At 31.2% G+C, this 22,915-nt stretch overlaps 10 protein-coding genes across 10 annotated transcripts; 4 read left to right on the top strand and 6 right to left on the bottom strand.

The window, feature by feature from the left end:
- Nucleotides 1-204: 204 nt before the first annotated feature.
- On the top strand, nucleotides 205-1,625 carry DFA_06545 (uncharacterized protein; the record flags this gene model as incomplete). Its single annotated transcript, XM_004362189.1, has 3 exons — nucleotides 205-214; nucleotides 333-459; nucleotides 542-1,625. The coding sequence occupies 3 exons, from the start codon at nucleotides 205-207 to the stop codon at nucleotides 1,623-1,625; spliced, it is 1,221 nt and encodes a 406-aa protein (XP_004362246.1).
- A 91-nt stretch (nucleotides 1,626-1,716) lies between these two features.
- Nucleotides 1,717-2,403, bottom strand: DFA_06544 (uncharacterized protein; the record flags this gene model as incomplete). The annotated part of the gene is made up of 3 exons (XM_004362188.1): nucleotides 1,717-1,914; nucleotides 1,985-2,071; nucleotides 2,131-2,403. The coding sequence occupies 3 exons, from the start codon at nucleotides 2,401-2,403 to the stop codon at nucleotides 1,717-1,719; spliced, it is 558 nt and encodes a 185-aa protein (XP_004362245.1).
- Nucleotides 2,404-2,623: 220 nt separating this feature from the next.
- DFA_06543 (RNA-binding region RNP-1 domain-containing protein) lies at nucleotides 2,624-3,466 on the top strand (the record flags this gene model as incomplete). The annotated part of the gene is made up of 1 exon (XM_004362187.1): nucleotides 2,624-3,466. One exon carries the CDS (start codon nucleotides 2,624-2,626, stop codon nucleotides 3,464-3,466), a length of 843 nt encoding a protein of 280 aa, XP_004362244.1.
- A 141-nt stretch (nucleotides 3,467-3,607) lies between these two features.
- On the top strand, nucleotides 3,608-4,471 carry phyA (prolyl 4-hydroxylase; the record flags this gene model as incomplete). The annotated part of the gene is made up of 1 exon (XM_004362186.1): nucleotides 3,608-4,471. One exon carries the CDS (start codon nucleotides 3,608-3,610, stop codon nucleotides 4,469-4,471), a length of 864 nt encoding a protein of 287 aa, XP_004362243.1.
- A 326-nt stretch (nucleotides 4,472-4,797) lies between these two features.
- Nucleotides 4,798-8,798, bottom strand: DFA_06541 (Regulatory myosin light chain; the record flags this gene model as incomplete). The annotated part of the gene is made up of 5 exons (XM_004362185.1): nucleotides 4,798-4,884; nucleotides 5,298-5,423; nucleotides 5,502-5,768; nucleotides 6,954-7,744; nucleotides 7,766-8,798. The coding sequence occupies 5 exons, from the start codon at nucleotides 8,796-8,798 to the stop codon at nucleotides 4,798-4,800; spliced, it is 2,304 nt and encodes a 767-aa protein (XP_004362242.1).
- A 77-nt stretch (nucleotides 8,799-8,875) lies between these two features.
- Nucleotides 8,876-12,370, bottom strand: DFA_06540 (uncharacterized protein; the record flags this gene model as incomplete). The annotated part of the gene is made up of 6 exons (XM_004362184.1): nucleotides 8,876-9,225; nucleotides 9,259-9,462; nucleotides 9,505-9,574; nucleotides 9,632-10,459; nucleotides 10,682-11,340; nucleotides 11,362-12,370. 6 exons carry the CDS (start codon nucleotides 12,368-12,370, stop codon nucleotides 8,876-8,878), a joined length of 3,120 nt encoding a protein of 1,039 aa, XP_004362241.1.
- A 115-nt stretch (nucleotides 12,371-12,485) lies between these two features.
- Nucleotides 12,486-14,889, bottom strand: DFA_06539 (uncharacterized protein; the record flags this gene model as incomplete). The annotated part of the gene is made up of 5 exons (XM_004362183.1): nucleotides 12,486-13,312; nucleotides 13,334-14,116; nucleotides 14,150-14,354; nucleotides 14,678-14,706; nucleotides 14,751-14,889. 5 exons carry the CDS (start codon nucleotides 14,887-14,889, stop codon nucleotides 12,486-12,488), a joined length of 1,983 nt encoding a protein of 660 aa, XP_004362240.1.
- A 370-nt stretch (nucleotides 14,890-15,259) lies between these two features.
- On the top strand, nucleotides 15,260-16,975 carry DFA_06538 (uncharacterized protein; the record flags this gene model as incomplete). The annotated part of the gene is made up of 1 exon (XM_004362182.1): nucleotides 15,260-16,975. The coding sequence occupies one exon, from the start codon at nucleotides 15,260-15,262 to the stop codon at nucleotides 16,973-16,975; it is 1,716 nt and encodes a 571-aa protein (XP_004362239.1).
- A 101-nt stretch (nucleotides 16,976-17,076) lies between these two features.
- DFA_06537 (uncharacterized protein) lies at nucleotides 17,077-18,847 on the bottom strand (the record flags this gene model as incomplete). The annotated part of the gene is made up of 3 exons (XM_004362181.1): nucleotides 17,077-17,105; nucleotides 17,179-17,529; nucleotides 17,677-18,847. The coding sequence occupies 3 exons, from the start codon at nucleotides 18,845-18,847 to the stop codon at nucleotides 17,077-17,079; spliced, it is 1,551 nt and encodes a 516-aa protein (XP_004362238.1).
- A 110-nt stretch (nucleotides 18,848-18,957) lies between these two features.
- On the bottom strand, nucleotides 18,958-22,811 carry DFA_06536 (uncharacterized protein; the record flags this gene model as incomplete). Its single annotated transcript, XM_004362180.1, has 3 exons — nucleotides 18,958-20,827; nucleotides 21,035-21,156; nucleotides 21,270-22,811. The coding sequence occupies 3 exons, from the start codon at nucleotides 22,809-22,811 to the stop codon at nucleotides 18,958-18,960; spliced, it is 3,534 nt and encodes a 1,177-aa protein (XP_004362237.1).
- Nucleotides 22,812-22,915: the final 104 nt, after the last annotated feature.

The raw sequence follows: 22,915 nt of genomic DNA, 5'->3' as shown, positions 1-22,915 counted from the left end.
ACAAAAAATAATTTAAATTATACTTTCTTTTTTTGGCGCCGATGGAAACTGATCGCGATTGGGTTTGTTTGGGAGTCACCCTATTTGTATTATACAGTAGTTATTATTATTTATTATTAGTTATTATTTACGTATAGTATTCATTTGATATATCATAGTATATAGTAGATATAATAGATATAACAGATATAATAGATCATCATCATGGCAAGAGGTATGTGTCAATCACCCACAAAAGGGTCACGTGAGCCAGTCATTCATTCACTCATTCATTCAAACATACTAACAAACTCTATTTATGTTATCATCATCAATCAATCAAACAATAACAGAATCAAAGAAAAGAACAACAGGAAATCAATTAACAAGAGAACGTTTCGAAGAAGAGGAAGATGATGATCGCGATCCATTCGAAGGACCAATGGAGAGAGCTCCACCAGAAGAACTTGCAAAGAGAAAGTTTGTATTAAATGCGACTATGACTATGACGGTCTGGTTGATGATGGTTATTAATATTGGTGTATCATTTATATTATTCTAGAATATTTAAATTAAAACCAAGAAATAAGCAAGCAGCAGCAGCTCAACCACAACCAGCAGCAGCAACAGCGGCCACTGAAACCAAAGCAGCATTACATAATGGTGAACAACCATCAACGATGATCAAGGTAAATAGTAATCCATTTGCAGATTTCAAGGGTTTCAACTTTGGACCTTCACCAACTACTACCACCACCAATACTTTATCGAGTTCCTCTGCTGCTCCAACATCATCTATATTCACATCAAACTCATCATCGATATTTACATCGAATTCATCTTCTTTGTTTGGTAGCACTCCACCATTATCATCAACCTCCTCCACCTCTGCAACTTCACCATTGCTCTCATCATTGATGGGATCAACTTTGGCTCCTTCATCATCAAACAAACCAATCTTGACAACCTCTCCAATATCATCATCAAATATTATTAATACAAATGGAGGTTCATTTAAATTGGGAGGAACTGAACAACCACAACAACAACCACAACAACAACAACAACAACCACAATTAGTATCTACTTCTGCTTCATCTTCACTTTTCAACTTTGGTGTAAATAATAATAATAGTAATAATAATAATAATAATATTGTAAAGAAACAAGATGACGAAAATAGTTTAACAATTAACAATAATGGTCCAAAAACTACTACTACTACTACTACTACTGATAATACCACTACTGCGCCAACAAATAATAGTAATAATATTCAATTAGGATTAAGTCCCAATACAAACAACACTGGTACAACAACAACCACAACATCTAATAGTGGAGCATTATTTAGTGCAAATGGATCAAGTCAGACTGACAACAATTCCATTAAACCTGATGTTGCTGGATCATCCAGCAGTTTTGTATTTGATACTGACGCTTCATATAAACCAAAAAATAATGATAACAACGACGCACCAATCGCTAAAAATGAAACTATTACAACTACCCCTGCTACTGCTACTACTACAACAACAACTTCAACCAAAACTGAAAATGGATGGAAATGTGGAGGATGTCAAACTAGTAACAAAAAAGATGATCCAATTTGCACAGTTTGTTTATCAAAACAACCAATCAATTAAATTTGATTCGATTTCAATCCAATCCAACCATAAATAATAATAAATAATCCAATACAATCCAATTAGGTATATATATATATGATCTTTTTAATTAATTAAAATTTGAGTTTACAGAATCTAAAATTACATCAAGTGGTGCAGATGCAACGACCATTGAAAAGAAAGCACGAACCTTCCATAGTGGATGAACCATTACCTGACAACATCCAACATCAACTATTTCAATACCCAATGAATGTCCATGTTCCGATGGTACAAATATAGCATTGGCATTTTCTCTAGTCAATGACTTTAATTAAATCAATATTGATTAATATCAAGGTTGGTAATATTTAATGGGTAATATTATTTATACATACTGGAATACCAGACATTGGATCAATGAAATCAGACCAATATCCTTTATCTATAATTGATGTTGAAATTGAGTTTCCAAGTATAGCAAACTAATAATAAAGAATAATATAAATACAATGTTGAAATGGGAGAATCAAATCAATATTACCTTTGAAGCTTGAGTTTCACGTTCAGTCTCTGTTTTATCAGAATATCCACTCATTGGAAGATCAGTCTTGAACCAAAACATGACAACATAGAGATTATCATCGTTGTCTTGTATTGGTGTTGGAAACATCTCTTTTAGATTCTTTTTCAATGCATTATGTGTACACTTTTTGATTGTATATGATTTATCATTATTACTATTAAATATCTCTTTTTCAATTATATCTGTAGATGATGAGGAAGATGATGAAGAGGGAGGTATGGGAGTAGCCATTGTAATTAATATATATATATATAATTTATGTATTTGTTTGTTATTAATGAATGAATGATGATTGATGAATAACGCCGAGATTTGAAAAAAGTAATCAGATGAATCAGGGGAGACCATCTCATCAAGTTCATTTTCAAATTTAATTAATTTGTTTATAAACTAATATATATATCTATCATCTATCTATTCAACAATCATAATCATATCTTAGCAATAAATCATGAATGTAGTTAGAGAAATACAAAGAATCAATAGAAATGAGATGACATCTGGAGCATCAGAGACTAGTTCATGGCATGAGGACTATAGTCATAGTTGTTGGATATTTGCAGGTGGTATGCCATTCGATCTCAATGAAGGTGATGTAGTGACGGTGTTTAGTCAGTATGGAGAGGTCGATGAATACGATCTCGTTAGAAACAAGGAGACTGGTAAATCACAGGGTTTCGCATTCATCAAGTACATGGATCAAAAGAGTACTATCTTGGCTGTTGATAATCTCAATGGTGTAAAGATACTAGGTAGAACTATTAGAGTTGATCATGTCAAAGACTATAGAAAACCAAAACAAGATAAAGATAAAGATAAAGATGATGATAAAGATGGTGATGACGGTCAACAAGACAAAGACAAAAAAGATAGAGACAGAGATCATCCAGAAAATAGATATAAAGATAACAATAACAACAACAACAACAACAACAACCGTGAAAGAGATATAAAGAGTAGAGGTGATCATGACAGTAGAGATAATTATAGTAGTAGGAACAACAATAATAATAATAATATAAGAGACAATAGAGATAGAGATAATAATAATAATCATAGAGATTATCAAGACAGAAACAACAATAATAACCAAAGAAGGGATGATAATAGAAGAGATGAAAGAAGAGACTACCCTCAACGTGATTATAGAGACAATAATCATAATCATAATAATAGTAATAGATACTATAATGATAGAGATAGAGATAATAGTAGAGGCGGAAATAGAGATAGAGATAGGGATAGATCTAGGGATAGATCTCCTCCTAGAGACAGAGACAACAAAAGATATTAAATATTAAATATTTAATTTTAAAATATTTCTAAATCTGATTGTGTCAACGAATGAATCATCGTAACCTTCAAATCTCATTTTCATTTATTTATTCTCTTTAATATTATATATATATATATATTCACATAACCATTCAAATAAATGTATGCAATAAGAGAGAGAGAGAGAGAGAGAGTATTCATTCTATTGATTGTACTTTTTAAAACTAATACAATTTACTTTTATTTGTGTAGGGACATTTCACAAATATTATCATTATTAAATCAAAGACAGAAACAACAAGTAGAACCAACGGTTGCTGCACCATCACCAATCAATAAAGATAAATATGTCGAACTAAAGATTGTAGATGACAGTAAATTCAATTACTTTAACAAACAAGATATTATTGATCTAGAAACAAAAGGTTATCTTGTAAAAGATCAATTTTTAACAAATACTAAAGATCAACAAGAACAACAACAATTATCAATTCAAGATATATATTTGGAATGTGATGGATTATATGAATCAAAGAAATTAAAAGAGGCAAATATGAGTAGAGGTGATGGTAAATGGAATGATAAATCGATTAGATCAGATTCTTTGGTATGGCTAAACAAAGAGACCAACAAAGATCTACAAGAAGGAAGACTACCAAACATATCAAAGTTATTGCAACGTATAGATAATCTTCGAATCGAGCTAAACAATACTATCAACTATGCAAGTGAAAAGACTCAAACTCAATTAGCCATCTATCCAAACGGTGGAAGATATGTTAAACATTGTGACTCTTTTCTTGGTGGGAATAGTCGTAGAATAACAATCATCTATTATCTAAACTATGAATGGAAACAACAAGATGGTGGACAACTACGTCTCTACGATGGACGTAATGGTTCAACATCTGATGTTGACCCAATAGGAGACAGAGTATTAATTTTCCTTAGTGAACATATTGAACATGAAGTATTGGAATCAAATTGTGATAAAAGAATGGCAATTACAACTTGGTTATATTAAAAATAGAAAATAAATAATAATCATTTATATTTTTGTGTTTTGTTGATTTTACAATTATCTTATTCTTATTATATCAATTTATTGTTTCATAGATGCATTACAAAAATAGAATAGTCATCCTATTTTGTTTGCAGAGTTTTGGTTTAGGGGTTTGGGGTGCGAGAGGGAGGTGAGTGATTTGTTTGGGTTGGAGAATATGTTGTTATTTTTTAAAAGTACTGTGTATGTGTAGTTATATTGGGGGGTGGTTGGTAAATTTAATTTAAAGAAAATGATGGAAGATGGGATAAATATTTTAAAAGGCTTTTCGTACAATTTTATATCATTTACTTCTTGGCAAAGAGAGTATTGACAAAAAGTTCATATTTAATTTGCTTTTGTTCATTTTCAGAGACGGCTTTAAGTTCTTCCAACTACAAATATAAATAGAAATAACAGAAAAATGAGAGGATGGATTTGTTAATATAAATTAGATCTCTTGGATTGATTATTAAAAGTTTCATATGAACAAGGTTGTTGGGGGGTTTTGGAAAAGGTGGTTTTCTTGTGAGACAAAAAAGTTTGAAAAAAAAAAAATTATTTGAAAATGCCCTCAAGTCCAAAAAAGGAGTCGAGTTCCTTTCGCCAACTGTTTTTTTTTTTTTTTTTTTGTCATCAATGACAGCAAGGTAAAAAAAATAAAAAATAATAACAAGGTAACAACGGTATTACAATGAGATTAAAACCAACCCAACCCTTTCCAACTGCCCAATACCCGCCTGCCTGTATGACTTTTTGATAATTATATATATATATATATATATGTGTGTGTGTGTTGATGAATTACCTCTGCTTCGTTAAGCTTGTCACCTAAAGTGGTCAAAGCCTTGGCCAAATCTTTAGTTGGGATGTATCCTAATCCTTCTGGGTCAAAGGTCTTGAATGCGTTTGAAAGAATTTGTTCGTTTGAAGTCTAAACAAGAGAATAATAAAAGTAATGATTGTTAGAACTAAACTTTAACTCTAGTTTTGTCTATCTCTCTCTACTTACTTGTTTCATACGACGAGACATCATAGACATGAACTCTGGGAAAGCAATACCTCCAGTCTTGGTGGTATCAGCTTCAGCAAACATTTCATCAAAGTTTTCAGCTGTAACAAAAATGCCGAATTGCTTGAGGGTAGTCTTCAAAGCTTCCTTTTTGATGACACCGACTCTGTCCTTGTCAAAGAGTTCGAAAGCCTCTTTGAGTTCAGCAACTTGGTCTTCACCCAAAACAACTGATGATTCTTCTCTGGTTAATCTTCTCTTGCTGGCCTATAATAGTAGTATTAAGTAGTAGTAGTATAAAGTATGTGTTAATGAATGATATTTAATCTTTTCTGTTACTGCTGCATTATTATTGTTGTTGTTGAATGATATGATATCATTGTGTTGTCATTGTTGTCAGTCTCTATCTATCAACCAAACCAATGTCTACATTGTTGTCTTTCCACTATTATCGTGTAACCATATATATCTGATAGATATGTTTTTTTTAAAAGACACAGATATCCATCTTTATCTTTTACTTGTGTTAACACTTTTTAAAAGTTTTATAGTGTGACAAGAGAAGAGACAAGCAAGCAAGGCAATGATTGATATCAACTGATATTGTTGTTGTTGCAGAGGAGTACTGTCATTGTTGTTGTTGTTGAATTTACCATTTTAGTTTGCTATTATACTGTTTAGTAATACAAAGAAATAAATAAATAATATGAATAAGGTTTCAATAAATAATAATACTAATGTAAAATTTTTTTTTCAACAACCCCAACACAACAAATTTTATGCAAAAAAAAAATTTTCTTTTAATTCGACGGGGGCAGTTGGGTTTTTTTTCACTTTCAAAAAAATCAGCCATACTTTATTACAATCGGGTCAAATTTGAACGTTACTAATTAACTTTAACTGTGCAGTGGTGGATGGTCTAGACAATTCAATTGAATGTGTGTTGGTTGATCAACCATAGTGGTGGTAGGTATACTACAATACAATAGTACTATTGAATTTTATAAATCAGAATCTGATTGATTGATTGATTGGATGGACAGGACAGGACAGGACAGACAGCTCATGAACATGTTCATTTCATATAGATTATACTATATCTATAAATACAATCATTTTAATAATGTATATTCATTGATTATTTTGAAATTGATCATATGACAGTCAGGAGTATTATTTCAAAATAATCAATGAATATTGTAATACCAAAATTATTACTTGTCCTGCCTGCTTGTCTGACTATTATCAGAATTGTTGGGGCGATTTTCACTAAAAATAGACGGGTGTTGGGTTTTTGGGCAAATTTGTTTGTCTGTCGAGATAGATCAATTTACTTTTATTTTCATTGATCTAACAAACAAATAAACATGGTTTAATTTACACAATTAACTGATATCAGTTATTTTTAATTTATTTATTTTCTATTTTTGTCAAAGTTGTTTGATTATCTACTAGTTGAATTGTAAAATGAATTGGTATCCAATCATCATCGTACAAGTTTGATTTACCAGTTTTAAATATCTTTAAATTGACAAGTTGTTTAATCATTTGTTTAAAGATTATATTCCAATTGCCATCACCGATATGCAGGTCGAGAGATATGAGTGATTGGATTTGAGAGATATTCAAACAAATTAATTCAATATCTGACCATCTATGATCCTGTGGAATTGAAATGAAAAGTGATTCGAGTTGTTTGAATCTATCTAAATGTGCTACCGTACATGGATGTGATAATACCAATTTCAAACTTTTCAATGTTGCAAATGGAATAGATTCAAGATAATCCATATTAAAAAGATTTCTTGATGTGATGATACTATGTATTGTCAATTCTAAAAGTGATGGATGGTATTTATATCTAATCGGTGTGATGTCTTGTATCGAGTTATCAATATCTATTATTAGATTTAGATAATAGGGAAGGTATTGAATGAGTGGAGAGGTTTCAAGAGTTAAATATACCGGTCCTATATATTGAACCTCTCCTCCTCTTGCTATTAAATATTCTATAGAGTTGGGACAAAGCATATTAAGGTCTCCTTCCATTTTTAGTACTTGTAGATTTGGCAATGTTAAATGAAATTGTTTCCAAGGCATGTATGATTGATAGTATGATTTGATTTGAAGAAACTTTAAATTATTAAATACCAATCCACTAGATGATATAAATATATTATTTAATATGTTGGTATAATCTGGTGTTGCCAAGTATAATCTCTCTAATGTATTATGATTGTTGTCTATTAATTTTAAAAAATTACATTCCTTCTTGGGATTGTTGTTGTTGTTAATTGCATTATCTCTATAAACCAAACTATCTCTAAATGCCAAAGTAGTTAAATTCATTGCAATCGGTAATACAGCTTGACAAACCTTTTGATTATGATTACCATCTAGAAATAGAGTTGTCAATTGATTACCATGTTGTACAATTTGTGTCAATACATCAACATCTATATTAAATATATCATCAAAGGTGTATATATCCAATGTTGTTATTTGTCCAAACACCTCTCTATTTGTAAATAATTGTACTTGTTGATTGTAGATTGCTGATTGTACATGTTTGTCAATAATATTTGGGGGGTAACGTTCAGACTCTAGATCTCTAATAGCATTATAGATCAATTCATCCGATTGCTCTGAATCATCACCACCACCACCACCACCACTACTACTATACAAGAGTCTTAGTTGTTCTTCTTGTTGTTTAGGTAGTTTTTCATTATTATAAAGGTGTTTTATAACTTGTTGTTGCATTGGTTTTAATAATACCAAAGGTTGCATACTATAGTGTTTTAGTTGGTGTTTTAAGATTGAAAATTGTTGATGTTGTGGTCGTTGTCTTTGTTGTTGATGTAGTAGTTGCAGTACTCTTAGTTTTTGTGTTTCTTTTTGTTGGGGTGATAGACAACCAAATAGAACAACTTGTTTCATAATATTGTGCAAAACTTGTTTATAATCATACCCAAATACCAATTCAACCTTTGGTAATGCTTGATGATATAGTAAACAAAATGGTGACTCTATGCTTTGTTGTAATCTTTTGATATTATCTATATTACCAAAAGTAAATTGTAATCTTGTAGTATAGTATTGTACAAATACACAACTTGTAATCTTTAACCATCTCTTTGATACTCTTGAAAGATTCAATGCATTGTCAATCAATGATCTACGATTATTAGTAGTATTATCATCTGACACCCAATCACAATATAATACCAAGTCAATGATGATCTTTGCAATAGTTGATGGTAATACATTTAAATTGTCAGAGTTATTATTGTTCATCTTGTGTTGTGTTTACAAAAAACAAATAGATATTAAGTACGAAGAGTACTTGAGCTTTTTTTAATATTTCTATTTTTTTATTTTCTAGTTAAAGTTGTTTCATAATTTTCCATTTCAATATTAAAATGAGTTGATATCCATTTACTGTGATTCAAGTTCGATGTACCTGTTTTAAATATCTTTAAATTTACAAGTTGTTTGATCATTGGTTTAAAGTTGCCATTCCACTGTCCGTCGCCAATAAGCATGTCAAGAGAGGTGAGTGATTGTATTTGTGAAATATTTTGGCAAAGTAATTCATTCTCTGATGCCAATTGATTCGAGTTTATCATTAGTTCTAAATAATAGGGAAGGTATTGAATAAGTGGAGAGGTGTTCATATCATAGTTGATAGGTGCCATATATTGAACCTTTCCATCTCTTGACACTAGATAATCAATTAATTCCTGACAAGGGTTACTAAAACGTCCTTCCATCTTTATCACCTCTAAATTTGGTAGTGATACTTTGAAGCGATCCCAATCCATGAATAGTTGGTGACTGAATTGCATTTGAAGAAACTTTAAATTATTGTATATTAATCCACCACCACCACTAGATTTAAATATATTATTTAATATGTTGGTATCTGGTGTACAATCTGGTGTTACCAAGTATAATCTCACTAATGTATTATAATTGTTGTCAATTAATTTTAAAAAATTACATTCATCCTCCTCCTTGTCATTATTATTATTATTATTATTATTATTTTTGTTGAAGTTATTTTCAAAACCCTATCTATAAGCCAAAGTAGATAGATTCATTGCAATTGGTAATACAACTTTACAAACTTGTTGATTGTGTAAACCATCAATAAATAGAGTTGTTAATTGGTTACCATGTTGTACAATAGGTAGCAATACATCAGTGTCGATATCATCATATGTGTAGATATCCAATATTGTTATTTCTCCAAACACCTCTCTATTTGTAAATAATTGTACTAGTTGATTATAGATTGCTGATTGTTTGTCAATAGTATTTGGTGAAGTATCAATTGTTGATGTATTTTCTTTAAAGTAATCCAATTCTCTTTGTCTTTGTTCAGAGTATACAATTTGTTGTGGAGGTTGTGGTTGAATTGGTATTATGGTTGTTGTTGTTGTTGTTTGAGGGTGTTTTAGAATTTGTTGTTTGAGGATTGACCATTGATGGTGATGAGTTCTTGGATCCACATCTAGTCTCAATCGGTGTTGAGGCGCTGTAGAGTTGTTTGTATTTCTAGTAATAGATTTAAATGACTTTGAGTTGATTGAAATCTGTTCATAATCATAACCAAATACCAATTCAATCTTTGGCAGAGGATAGTGATGTAGCAAACAAAAAGGTGACTCTATATTTTGTTGTAATCTTTTAATATAGTCAACATGTCTTTGAGCAAGAGTAAATTGTAATTTAAAAGTACTATAGTATTGTACAAATACACTACTTGTAATCTTTAACCATCTCTTTGATACTTTTGAAAGATTCAATGCATTCTCGATCAATGATTGGCTATCAATATATTGATCTCTATCACAATATAATATCAAGTCAATGACAAACTTTGTAATAGTATATGGTAATTGTTGTTGATCATAATGATGATTATTATTATTATTATTACTATTCATCTTTCTCTTTAATTAAAAAAAAATACTTTGAGCTGTCTTGGGATTCTCTGTCAGAGATTTTTATTTTCTAGTCAAAGTTGTTTCATAATTTCCCATTTCAATATTAAAATGATTTGTTATCCATTGATTGGCACTCAAGTTTGATATACCAGTTTTAAATATCTTTAAATTGACAAGTTGTTTGATCATTGGCGTATAGTTTTCTTTCCATTGTCCATTGCCAAATACCAAGTCTAGATGTGTGAGTGTTTGGATTTGTGAAATATTTTGATATAATGATTCATCTACGGTATCTGAAAACGATCTATGGAATATGACAAGTGTATCTAATTGTTTGAATCTGTCTAGGTATGGTGTGATGGCGTCTAGGCTGCGTATTTCCAATTTCAAACTTTTCAATGTTGTAAATGGGATGTTTTGAAATGGATCCAACTTTAAAAGTTCGTCTTTTGATGCAATAGAACAAAAATTCAATCCCAACAATGATGGATGGTATTTGATTGGTGGGAATGTACAGCTGAGCATGTTGATCGTTAGATCTAAATAATAGGGAAGGTATTGAATGAGTGGAAACGTATCAAGAGTTAAATGGATCGGTGCAATATATTGAACCTCTCCTCCTCTTGCTATTAAATAATCTATCAATGCAGGACAAGGATTTTTAAAATCACCTTCCATGTTTAGTACCTCTAGTAGAGGTAGAGATACTTTGAAATGATTCCAAGGCATGAATGGTTGTTGACTAGATGGGATTTGAAGATACTTTAAATTATTAAATATCAATCCACCACCACCACTACCGCCACTAGATATCTTAAATATATTAATTAATATATTGGTATCTGGTGTCACCAAATATAATCTCTCTAATGTATTATGATTGTTGTCTATTAATTTTAAAAAATTACATTCCTTCTTGGGATTGTTGTTGTTGTTAATTGCATTATCTCTATAAACCAAACTATCTCTATATGCCAAAGTAGTTAGATTCATTGCAATTGGTAGTATAGCTTGACAAACCTTTTGATTGTGTCTACCGTCTAGAAATAGAGTTGTCAATTGATTACCTCCTTGTTGTACAATAGGTATCAATACATCAACATCTATATCATCGTATGTGTATATATCCAATGTTGTTATTTGACCAAACACGGCTCTATTTGTAAATAATTGTACTAGTTGATTAAAGATTGCTGATTGTTTACTAATATTATTTGGAGAACTTTTCAATTCATTTTCTTTTATGGCTTGATCAATTGATAGAAGATTTTGATCACTATTGCTGCTGTACAAGAGTCGTAGTCGATCTTCTAGTTGAGTGACTGATTCGAAATGTACATTTGGTGGTGGTTGTCTCATTTCATTATAAATGTATTGTATAACTTTTGGTTGTAATGGTTTCAATCGAGTTGATGTTGGTTGATGTTCTATTTGATGCTTTAGATTTGAAAATTGAGACCATTCTGTGTTGCGTTGTTTGTAGAGTTGTTGGTGTTGTAATCTTAAGAGTTGATTGTTTTGTTGAGTTGATTGAATCTTGAGCAGAACAAGTTGTTTCATAGTGTTGTATGAAATCTGTTCATAATCATAACCAAATACCAATTCAACCTTTGGCAGAGGATAATGATACAATAAACAAAATGGTGACTCTATGTTTTGTTGTAATCTTTTGATATAGGTTATACTAGTAGATCGTACTATTAAAGTACTATAGTATTGTACAAATACACTACTTGTAATCTTTAACCATCTCTTGCAAACTTTTGAAAGATTCAATGCATTCTCGATCAATAATGATCGACGATTACGATTAATATCATCTGACACCCAATCACGATATAATACCAAGTCAATGATACTCTTTGCTATAGTTGATGGTAATACATTTAAACTGTCAGAGTTATTATTGTTCATCATCGTTTTTGTAGTTGTATACAAAATAGATTTAATCAATTAAAGTACAAAGTACACGATACTTGGTTTGCTCTGGTTTTTTTATTTTTTTATTAACATTAATATTTCCATTTATTTTCTATTTTCTGGTTAAAGTTGTTTCATGCTGATTTTCAATTTGAATATTAAAATGATTTGATATCCATTGATTGTCACTCAAATTTGATGTACCTGTTTTAAATATCTTTAAGTTTACAAGTTGTTTGATCATTGGTGTAAAGTTTTCATTCCAATGTCCATTGCCAACAAACAATTCAAGAGAGGTGAGTGTTTGTATTTGTGCGATACTTTGACATAATGATTCAGTCAGGGTGCCTGAACTATAATAGATGACAAGTGTAAGTGTATCTAGTTGTTTGAATCTGTCCAAGTATGGTGTGATGGCTTCTAGGTTGTCAATAGCCAATTTCAAACTTTTCAATGTTTCAAATGGGATGTTTTGAAATGGATCCAACTTTAAAAGTTCGTCTTTTGTTCCAAGTCGGCCTATTGGAATATAAAAAAAACTCAGTCCCAACAATGATGTATGGTATTTGATTGGTGGGAGTGAAGTGCCTGTCATGTCGATCTTTAGATCTAAATAATAGGGAAGGTATTGAAAGAGTGGAAAGGTTTCTAGACATAAATGGACTAGTGCCATATATTGAACCTCTCCCCCTCTTGCTATTAAATAATCTATCAATGCAGGACAAGGGTTACTAAAAGGTCCTTCCATGTTTAGTACCTCTAGTAGAGGTAGAGATACTTTGAAATCATTCCAAGGCATATGTAATTGATCACAAGATGGGATTTGAAGAAACTTTAAATTTTTAAAGATCAATCCACCACCACTAATAAATATATTATTTAATATGCTGATGTTTGTTGTTACCAAGTATAGTCTCTCTAATGTATTATTATTATTGTCTATTAAATTTAAAAAATTACATTTCTTTTTGTTATAGTTAATGTTGTCGAGGTTGCTATTTATAGTATCTCTATAGGCCAAAGTAGTTAGATTCATTGCTATTGGTAGTATAGCTTGACAAACCTTTTGATTGTGTAGACCGTCTAGAAATAGAGTTGTCAATTGATTACCATAATTTATAATAGGTATCAATACATCAACATCTATATCATCATATGTGTATATATGCAATATTGTTATTTCTCCAAACACGGCTCTATTTGTAAATAATTGTACTAGTTGATTAAAGATTGCTGATTGTTTACTAATCATATTTGAATAAAGTTTCAATTCATTTTCTTTTATGTCTCGATAGATTGATAGAGGATCCTCTTGATCACCGTTGTATAAGATTCGTAGTCGATCTTCTAGTTGAGTTTTTGTCTCTAAATGTTGTGGTGGTTGTCTCATTTCATTATCATTAATGTATTGTATAACTTTTGGTTGTAATGGTTTCAATAGAGTTGATGCCGGTTGATGTTCTATTTGATGCTTTAGATTTGAAAATTGAGACCATTCTGTGTTGCGTTGTTTGTAGAGTTGTTGGTATGTAATTAGAGTTGATGGTTGATTTTGATTGTTGTTTTGTCGAGTTGATTGAATATTGAGCAGAACAATATGTTTCATAGTGTTGTATGAAATCTGTTCATAATCATAACCAAATACCAATTCAACCTTTGGCAGAGGATAATGATACAATAAACAAAATGATGACTCTATGTTTTGTTGTAATCTTTTGATATAGGGTATACTAGTAGATCGTACTATTAAAGTACTATATTATTGTACAAATACACTACTTGTAATCTTTAACCATCTCTTGCAAACTTTTGAAAGATTCAATGCATTCTCGATCAATGATTTATTACTATCATTATTATTATTATTAATTATTCTATTATCACAATATAATACAAAGTCTATGATACTCTTTGTTATGGTTGATGGTAACTGCGATGGTACATTTAATCTGTGGTTATCATAATCAACCGAGAGAACCATCTTTAGCATAATATAAATATTCATAAAAAAATAAAAATAAAAGGTTGTATCATTGGTTCTCATAATAATTTAAATTTATATTATTATATTATTATTAAATTTTTATACTAAATCCAATATTGTTATATTTGACAACATCAAACAACAAGTAAATCATCTTCAACTTGAAACATGCATGTATAATATTAATACTCTTTTCCAAGTTCAAGTAGATAGTGATGATCAACTTTTAATTAACCAACAACAACAACAAGTAATAATACTACCTCTATCTTTTAACATTAGTGCCACTAGATTTGAGACCAAGAGATAATGTTTCATACATTTCCGTCTTTTTGATTGTGACAATCATCTATTTATTTATTTATTTATTTATTTATTTTCTGGTTAAAATACCCTCATTTCCAGTTTCAATAATAAAATCATTTAATATTGATTGGTCGACTAGCCTTTTTAATTTAAATGCACGAGTTTTAAATATCTTTAGGTTTAAAAATTGTTTGATCATTGGTGTAAAGGTCATTCCAATCGACATTTTCAATACCAAGATTGGGTACATCCTAGGAAAGTACATTACAGATCAGAGTAGATGTTTATGGGGACAATGGAATGTTTGGAAAATTCGAATATTAATCAGATTTTTTGGTTTTAATTTAACAGTAAAGATATTTTGAATACAAGGTGTTCATTTGATTCCATTGAAACAATCGATTCATTCCATCTTCTTTTATAATACACAATATAGATACTTTCTTGTATTTGGAGTTGTTCATGTTGACATCATCACCAATCCCATTTATATTTAATTAGATTAACCAATCATCAACAATAATCATAACAATAATATTAAAAACAAACAAATAACCAATCATCAGTTATATATACAAAAAAAAATATAGAATAGAATGAATAATTCAATTATTTTAATAGTATTTACACTTGTTTCACTCATCATTGGTACTACTATTTCAGAAAATGTAGTGTGGGATAAAAGTGTACAATGTGATTCGTGGCATTGTGATTTTAATGATGGATCAAATTGGGTAGGAGGTGTTGCCCCATCATCCAATGACATTGCATTTATCGAGATCCCCATTACAGAGCTAAAAGCACAAAATATCTTTTCATTTGATAACATTCAAATCTCTGGTCTTGTACTCAACGGTACCTCTACTGCTCCTTTGGGATTTACCAGTTTCTCTAATTTCCAAGTTAAAGGAGATGTATTTGTTGGCAACTTTAGTACTTTTATCATAAACTACTATGGTATTTTATCGGTAGCTGGAGATTTGACGGTTGTGAATAATGGTGTATTCCAAGCATTGGATTATGTCAGTGTCATAATTGATGGTGGTGCACTTTTTGACACTGCTTCTGTCTATTTACATGGTATTAATGGTAGTCTGTCAATCACAGGAGACAGCTTTTTCAATGGTAATGCTACCCTCTCTCACTTTACAACTGTCACATTGGGTGGTATTGCTACTATCACTGGCTGGACTCCATTCACAGCTTTGGGTGATGTCACCGTAGAAGATCTCATAGTCAACGAAGCTGCTACATTTAATATTGGTCGTAGTCTTGTAGCTACATCTATTCTACTTGACACTGATGCCAATCTCAATGTAGACTATTCAGTTGTTGTCCGTATTCTTGACCTTGGTCTCAACGCTCAATTTATCCAAAATCAAGATCAAATTGATACGACTGATGGGTCACCAATCACCGTTGAAATTGATTCGGTCAGTTCTACTAGAATCTCGACTGTTATATTTGGCAAGGCTGACTCTGTAAACGTTCCATCAATCTATTTGCCATTGGGGTATGTTACTAGTACAGACTTGGTAGATCAACTCAACTTGGGAGGTCAAGATGACCAGTCGACCCTTTTCATTTTACAATTCACACTTGGAAATCCACATACTCCCACCGGAGTTTTCTCGGCCAATTTGACCAATATTGCAGTCACCCATATTTGGGATACTAAACTCAACACATCTCCCAATACGACTCTGTATTTTAACGAGTATGCTAGTTGGGCAACCACTACATTTGCACTAAACAATGCAGCTGTCTATATTGGAAACCAAGCTCTACTCAATTTAACCAATTCTCAAATCCAACTTGTTGGAAACTCTGTTGTCCAAGTGTCACCCTTTTCTTCACTCCTTGTCAAGGATAGTGCTCTCCAGACCCAAAGTATTATTGCCAACAAGGGAAACATCACTGTACAAAACTCTACTGTTAGTGGAACCATCACTACACAGTCTTCACAAGTTTCCATTTCCTCTCCAGCCACATTTGGTAGTCTCATTCTCCAAGGTGAATCTATCCTCACCATAGACATTTCAAACCCACTCTCTACCATTGTCTCTAATGTCCCAATCACCATTCAAAATAGTTTCTCATTTGGTGGAACAGGAACTGTAACTGTCACCATCTCAAATCCCAGTTCACTCAAAGCCGGCCAAGTCTACTATATTGCTGTCAGTCCCTCTCTTTCCATCTACCCAGATCAAATCACTCTTGCCACACCTTTACCAAATCAATTAACTTCTAGTTTTGATATAATCACCTCTAATAATAGTAATTTAAATTATCTTATTTTAAATATTCAATAAATTATTTTGTTTATTCTATTTTTGCTTATTTGTTCTATTTTCTTATTTTCTGGTTAAAAGTGTTGTTAAATTAATTAATTCAATATTAAAATTAAAATGGGCTAATATCCATTGATCTTCAGGTTTGGATCTAATAGTTTTAAATATCTTTAAGTTTTCTAATTGTTTGATCATTTGTGTATAGTTGTCATTCCAATCTTGACCTTGTAGATTTTCCCCGTCGAATTGGTTCAACGAGAGCAAGTCAAGGGAGACGAGTGATTTGATCTTTGAAATATCTTGACAAAGTAATTGAAATTCTGGTGATGTTCCATTTTCTTCAGAAATGGAAATAACAAGTGTCTCTAGTTGCTCGAATCTATCCAAATATGGTATGGTTGAGCCTAGACCATTTAACTTTAATGTCAAACTTTTCAATGTTGTAAATGGAATGTATTTGAGTGGATCAATTCTTAAAAGATCGTTTGGTATCATGGAACATTTTAATTTCAGTCCCAACAATGATGGATGGTAAATGATTGGTGGAAATGTATGGACATTTATAGGAATGATATCTAAATATAGATAATAGGGGAGATACTTTACAAGAGATACGGTATCGAGAGATAATGGGACAGATCCAAAATATTGAACTTTTCCACCTGTTGATATTAGATAATCTATCAAGGAAGTGGGAACCAAGTAGTGGGGGTGTATCATACCATCTCTTCTATTTTGTTTAATTCCATCTTTTATCTTTATCACCTCTAGTAGAGGTAGAGATACTTTGAAATAACTCCAAGACATGAATGGTAGATGACAAGATGGGATTTGAAGAAACTTTAAATTATTAAAGATCAACCCACCACCACTAATAAATATATTATTTAATATGTTGATATCTGTTGTTACCAAGTATAGTCTCTCTAATGAATTATTATTATTTTCTATTAATTTTAAAAAATAATTTTCCTCTTTGTTGTCATTGTTGTTGAGGTTAATGTTGTTGGTTGTCTGATTGTATTCACCAAGTTTATCATCTAGACCATCTCTATAAGCCAAAGTTGATAGATTCATTGCTAGAGGTAGTAAAACTTGACAAACTTTTTGATTGTATGGACCATCTAGAAATAGAGTTGTTAATTGATTACCTCCTTGTTGTACAATAGGTATCAAAACATCAACATCTATTTCATCATATGTAAATAATTCCAATGTTGTTATTTGACCAAACACCTCTCTATTTGTAAATAATTGTACTAGTTGATTGTAGATTGCTGATTGTTTGTCAATAATGACCCTTGTTGAAGAGTCGATTGATAGTATATCTAGATTTTGAAATCCTTTCAAGAGTTGCCTGTCTCGATTGATTGAATATTTTATCTCATAGGATTGTCGAGGTTTTGGTTTAATAGGTATGCCAGTTGGTTGTAGATGTTCAAATTCTATTTGTACTTTGAGATCTGAGAATTGACTGGCATGTTTTAGTTGTGTTATACGATTTGGTAGGTCTAACTTTTGTATGTGAAGAATGTATGCAATCTGGGTATAATCATAACCAAATACCAATTCAACCTTTGTTAATGCTTGATGATATAGTAAACAAAATGGTGATTGAATATTTTGTTGTAATCTTTTGATATAGTTGATATTACTGTCAACACCATTAGATTGTAATCTTAAAGTATAGTATTGTACAAATACACTACTTGTAATCTTTAACCATCTCTTTGATACTCTTGAAAGATTCAATGAATCCTCTATCAACCATTTTGAAGTGCCATCCTCCCTACCACAACACAATAACAAGTCAATAATAATCCTTGTTATTGTTGTTGGCAAAGTTATTTGTTGTTGTTGTTGATTATCTATATTATTATTATTATTATTCATTACAACAAATACAAAAGTAAATAAAAAGAAAAAAATGTTGATTACATCCCAACTTTGGTGAAGCGTTTCCCCTTTTTTTTTTACTTTTATTTTTACTTTTACTTTATTTTCTATTTTCTTGTTAAAGTTGTTTCATGATTATCAATTTCAATATTAAAATGAGCTGCTATCCATTGATGATCTTTGTCATTATTGTCAAGATTACCAAGAAATTGAACGGTTTTAAATGCTTTTAAATGCACTAGTTGTTTGATCATTGGTGTAAAGTTGACATTCCACTTTAGAATATCAGTATGATTACCAGTCCTTTGAAAATGCAATCCAAGAGAGGTGAGAGTTTGGATCTTTGAAATATCTTGACAAAGTATTTGAAATTCTGGTGAATAGTCGCCGAGAGGACCTCTTATTGAAAGTGTCTCTAGTTGCTCGAATCTATCCAAGTATGGTATGGTTGAGCCTGGATTGGCCAATTTGATTATTAAACTTTTCAATGTTGTAAATGGAATATATTGAAATGGATCAATCTTTAGCAGATCATCCGATGGCATTATACAACTTAATGATAGTCCTAGTAGTGAAGGATGGTATTTGATTGGTGGTAATGTAGGCAGTACATAGTCCAAAGATGTTGTGAACATAACGTCGTTGTCTATTGTTAAGTCTAGGTAATAGGCAAGATACTGAACAAGGTCTACCGTTTCAAGAGATAAATGAACCGGTGCCATATATTGAACCTTTCCACCTCTTGCTATTAAATAATCTTTCAACCTTGTTGAAAGACTATCTGCAAACAAATGACCATCTTTTATCTTTATCACCTCTAAATTTGGGAGAGATACTTTGAAATCATTCCAAGGCATGTGAAATTGGTACCTTGATTTGATTTGAAGAAACTTTAAATGATTAAATATCAATCCGCCACTAGATTTAAATATATTATTTAATATGTTGGTATTTGGTGTCTCCAAGTATAATCTCTCTAATGAAGAATGATTATTATCTATTAATTTTAAGAAATAATTCTCCTCCTCCTTATTGTTGTCATTGTCGTTGAGGAGGTCAATGTTGTTAAAGTTAATGTTGTTGGTTGTCTGACCCAGATCATCTCTATAAGCCAAAGTAGATAGATTCATTGCAATTGGTAATACAACTTTACAAACCTTTTGATTGTGTCTACCATCTAGAAATAGAGTTGTTAATTGATTACCATAATTTATAATAGGTATCAATACATCAGTGTCTATATCATCATATGTGTATATATCCAATGTTGTTATTTCTCCAAACACGGCTCTATTTGTAAATAATTGTACTAGTTGATTAAAGATTGTTGATTCTTTACTAATCATATTTGGTGAAGTGTTGATTGATCGTGTATCTACATTTTGAAATTGTTGCCAGACTTGAATTCTTCGTTTGATTGAATATTTACCCTCACCCAACCGTAGTTGAGGTATACCAATTGGTATACCGGTTGGTTGTAGATGTCCAGATTCTATTTGTTCTTTGAGCTCTGAGAATTGACTATCATTATGATGTGTTTGATATGCAATTGGTCTGCCCAACTTTTGTTGAATGTATGCATTCTGCATATAATCATAACCAAATACCAATTCAACCTTTGACAAAGGATAATGATATAATAAACAAAATGGTGACTGTATATTTTGTTGTAATCCTTTGATATAGGTTATAGTATTATCAACAGCAGTAGATTGTAATCTTAAAGTATAGTATTGTACAAATACACTACTTGTAATCTTTAACCATCTCTTGCAAACTTTAAAAAGTCTATATGCATTATTGGTCAACTCTACAAAACTACTATCCCCACCACAACCTAATACAAAATCAATAATAATCTTTGTTATTATTGTTGGTAATTGTAGTTGTTGTTGTTGTTGTTGTTGTTGTTGTTGTTGTTGTTGTTGTTGTTGATTAATCATCATTGTATGTATAGTACTATAGTAATAGCTATTACTATGATTATTATTATTTTTTTTCGAGCAAAGAAAAAAAAAAAATATATCTTTAAATTATTTCTTTTTATTTTCTATTTCTAATAAGATTTAATTGGTTGATCAACCAATCCAATATCATTTTGAAATGATTAATCCAATCTATTGCAATATTTACGATAGATCATGTGGTTCAGGAAACACCCAATGTAAAAGGTGTCAATATTACAATCTATAAACACCATGGTGTTCAACCAACATTACAATTCTGTCGAGACAGCTGTTGTTGTTTTGTTGAATTATATTACCATTCACAATAATTATTACCAATTGCAATTGGATGTATACATGCTATTTATAATTGCAAATTAAAATTACTATTACTATTATTAAAAAAAAAAGAAAGATGTTAATATACATAAATTAATTAATTATTTGTTTGTTTGATTGTTTTTTCGAGTTACCATTTTTTTTGATAAAGTTGTAGTTGTATGATCATTTTTAATATTAAAATATTTTACAATGTAGGAATCTGGGTATTGCAAGGTTGAAGTTTTTAATCGCGATAGACTATTGAGTGATTTAATCATTGGAATGACAAATCTATCAACTTGTGTCGATGTTATAGAGAGACCATACAATTCAATCAATGATACAGTCTTGCTTTGACCAAGTGCTTGTAAAAGGTTTGGTGTCACCATTTCCAATTCGAGTTGTGGTTGATTGGTACGTTTTACACAAAGTAGGTAAAAGGTTTCAAGAAGTTGGAGGTTGGGAACGACCTTGGTAATATGACCAATGAGTGAAGGGGGAATGGTGAGTCTGAGACTAGTGATGGAGAGGAATGGCAGTGGTTGGAATATATCAACATCAAACATGAATAAATTGCAATGTACAGAGAGGTCGGTCAGACTAGGGTGATACCTTATACTGTCCTTGTGATGACTCGACAATCCACCTGGTGTAATACGTGTCTTGCGGCTCTCCATATCTATACTCATCGATACTGATCGCTGTAGACCGGCTATCAACGACAGCGTCTCTGGTAAAAGACATACTGATGACAGGTACCTCACGCCACTTGACACGAGGTAATTGGCAAGTGCAGGTGACACTGTCTTGCTATAGTCGTGATTGGTGATACCGAGTTGACGTAGATTCGGTACAACCGTTGGGAATAGATCCCACGGTAATTTGGACTGATCGGCATCCAGTATATTGAGTAGTTGCAATGATTTGAATATATAGTCTTGACAAGACAACAAAGTTGTGAGTAAAGTGTGTTGTCTGAAATTAAGATGAAGTGATTGTAATGTTGATCTTGTAGAATATAATAATTGTAACATTGAACTAGAACTTGAACTAGAACTTGAACTAGAACTATTATCTCGACCACTACCATTATTCTCTTCAAGATTTGTTGGAGGTGTCAAATCGACGCATAAGAATTTAGTTAGACTATTTGTAATTGGTATAAATGCCTGACACAATGCATTACAATAGACTCCTTCTATATTGAATCTAGTTAATTGATATCCATGTTGAATGATTGGTGACAATAAATCAATTACTGCACACGGCGAGTAAAATGATGGTGATTCATGACCATGGTGGTGGTCACTCGCCGCCATCGCCATCGTCGATGTAGACACTGGTATACCAACAGTCAACGAATCAATCTCGCTAAATGCACGACTAGCCAATAATTGTTTAATGCCGTCCAATGACAATAGAGTCGATTGAAATGTTATACCAACCCTATGAGGACATGGATACAACAAACAAAATGGTGATTTTAAATTATTCTCTAATATTTTTAACCAACAACTATTCTTTTCTTCTTTTTCTTTTTCTTGATCTTCTTCTTCCTCTTGTTTCTTTTTCTTTTTTTTAATTCTGTTGTAATTGTTTAATGAATCATTTGTTTGAATATGTAGATAAAAGTGTTTTGTAAAGATACTACTTGTATGCTTTAACCATCTCTTGCTAACTTTACATAGTCTCATTGCATTATCCAACAGTCCATGACTTGACAGATCATCTATCAATATTAAATTGATTATATTCTTTTCTATTATTGATGGTAATATTACAATACTATTATTCATTA

Source organism: Cavenderia fasciculata, assembly GCF_000203815.1.
Source record: "Cavenderia fasciculata unplaced genomic scaffold Scf_Dfasci-G-p-12c09.r1-3, whole genome shotgun sequence".
NCBI lineage: Eukaryota > Evosea > Eumycetozoa > Acytosteliales > Cavenderiaceae > Cavenderia > Cavenderia fasciculata.
The sequence above is the reverse complement of the archived record's forward strand: the minus strand, read 5'-3'. Positions and strand labels throughout refer to the sequence as shown.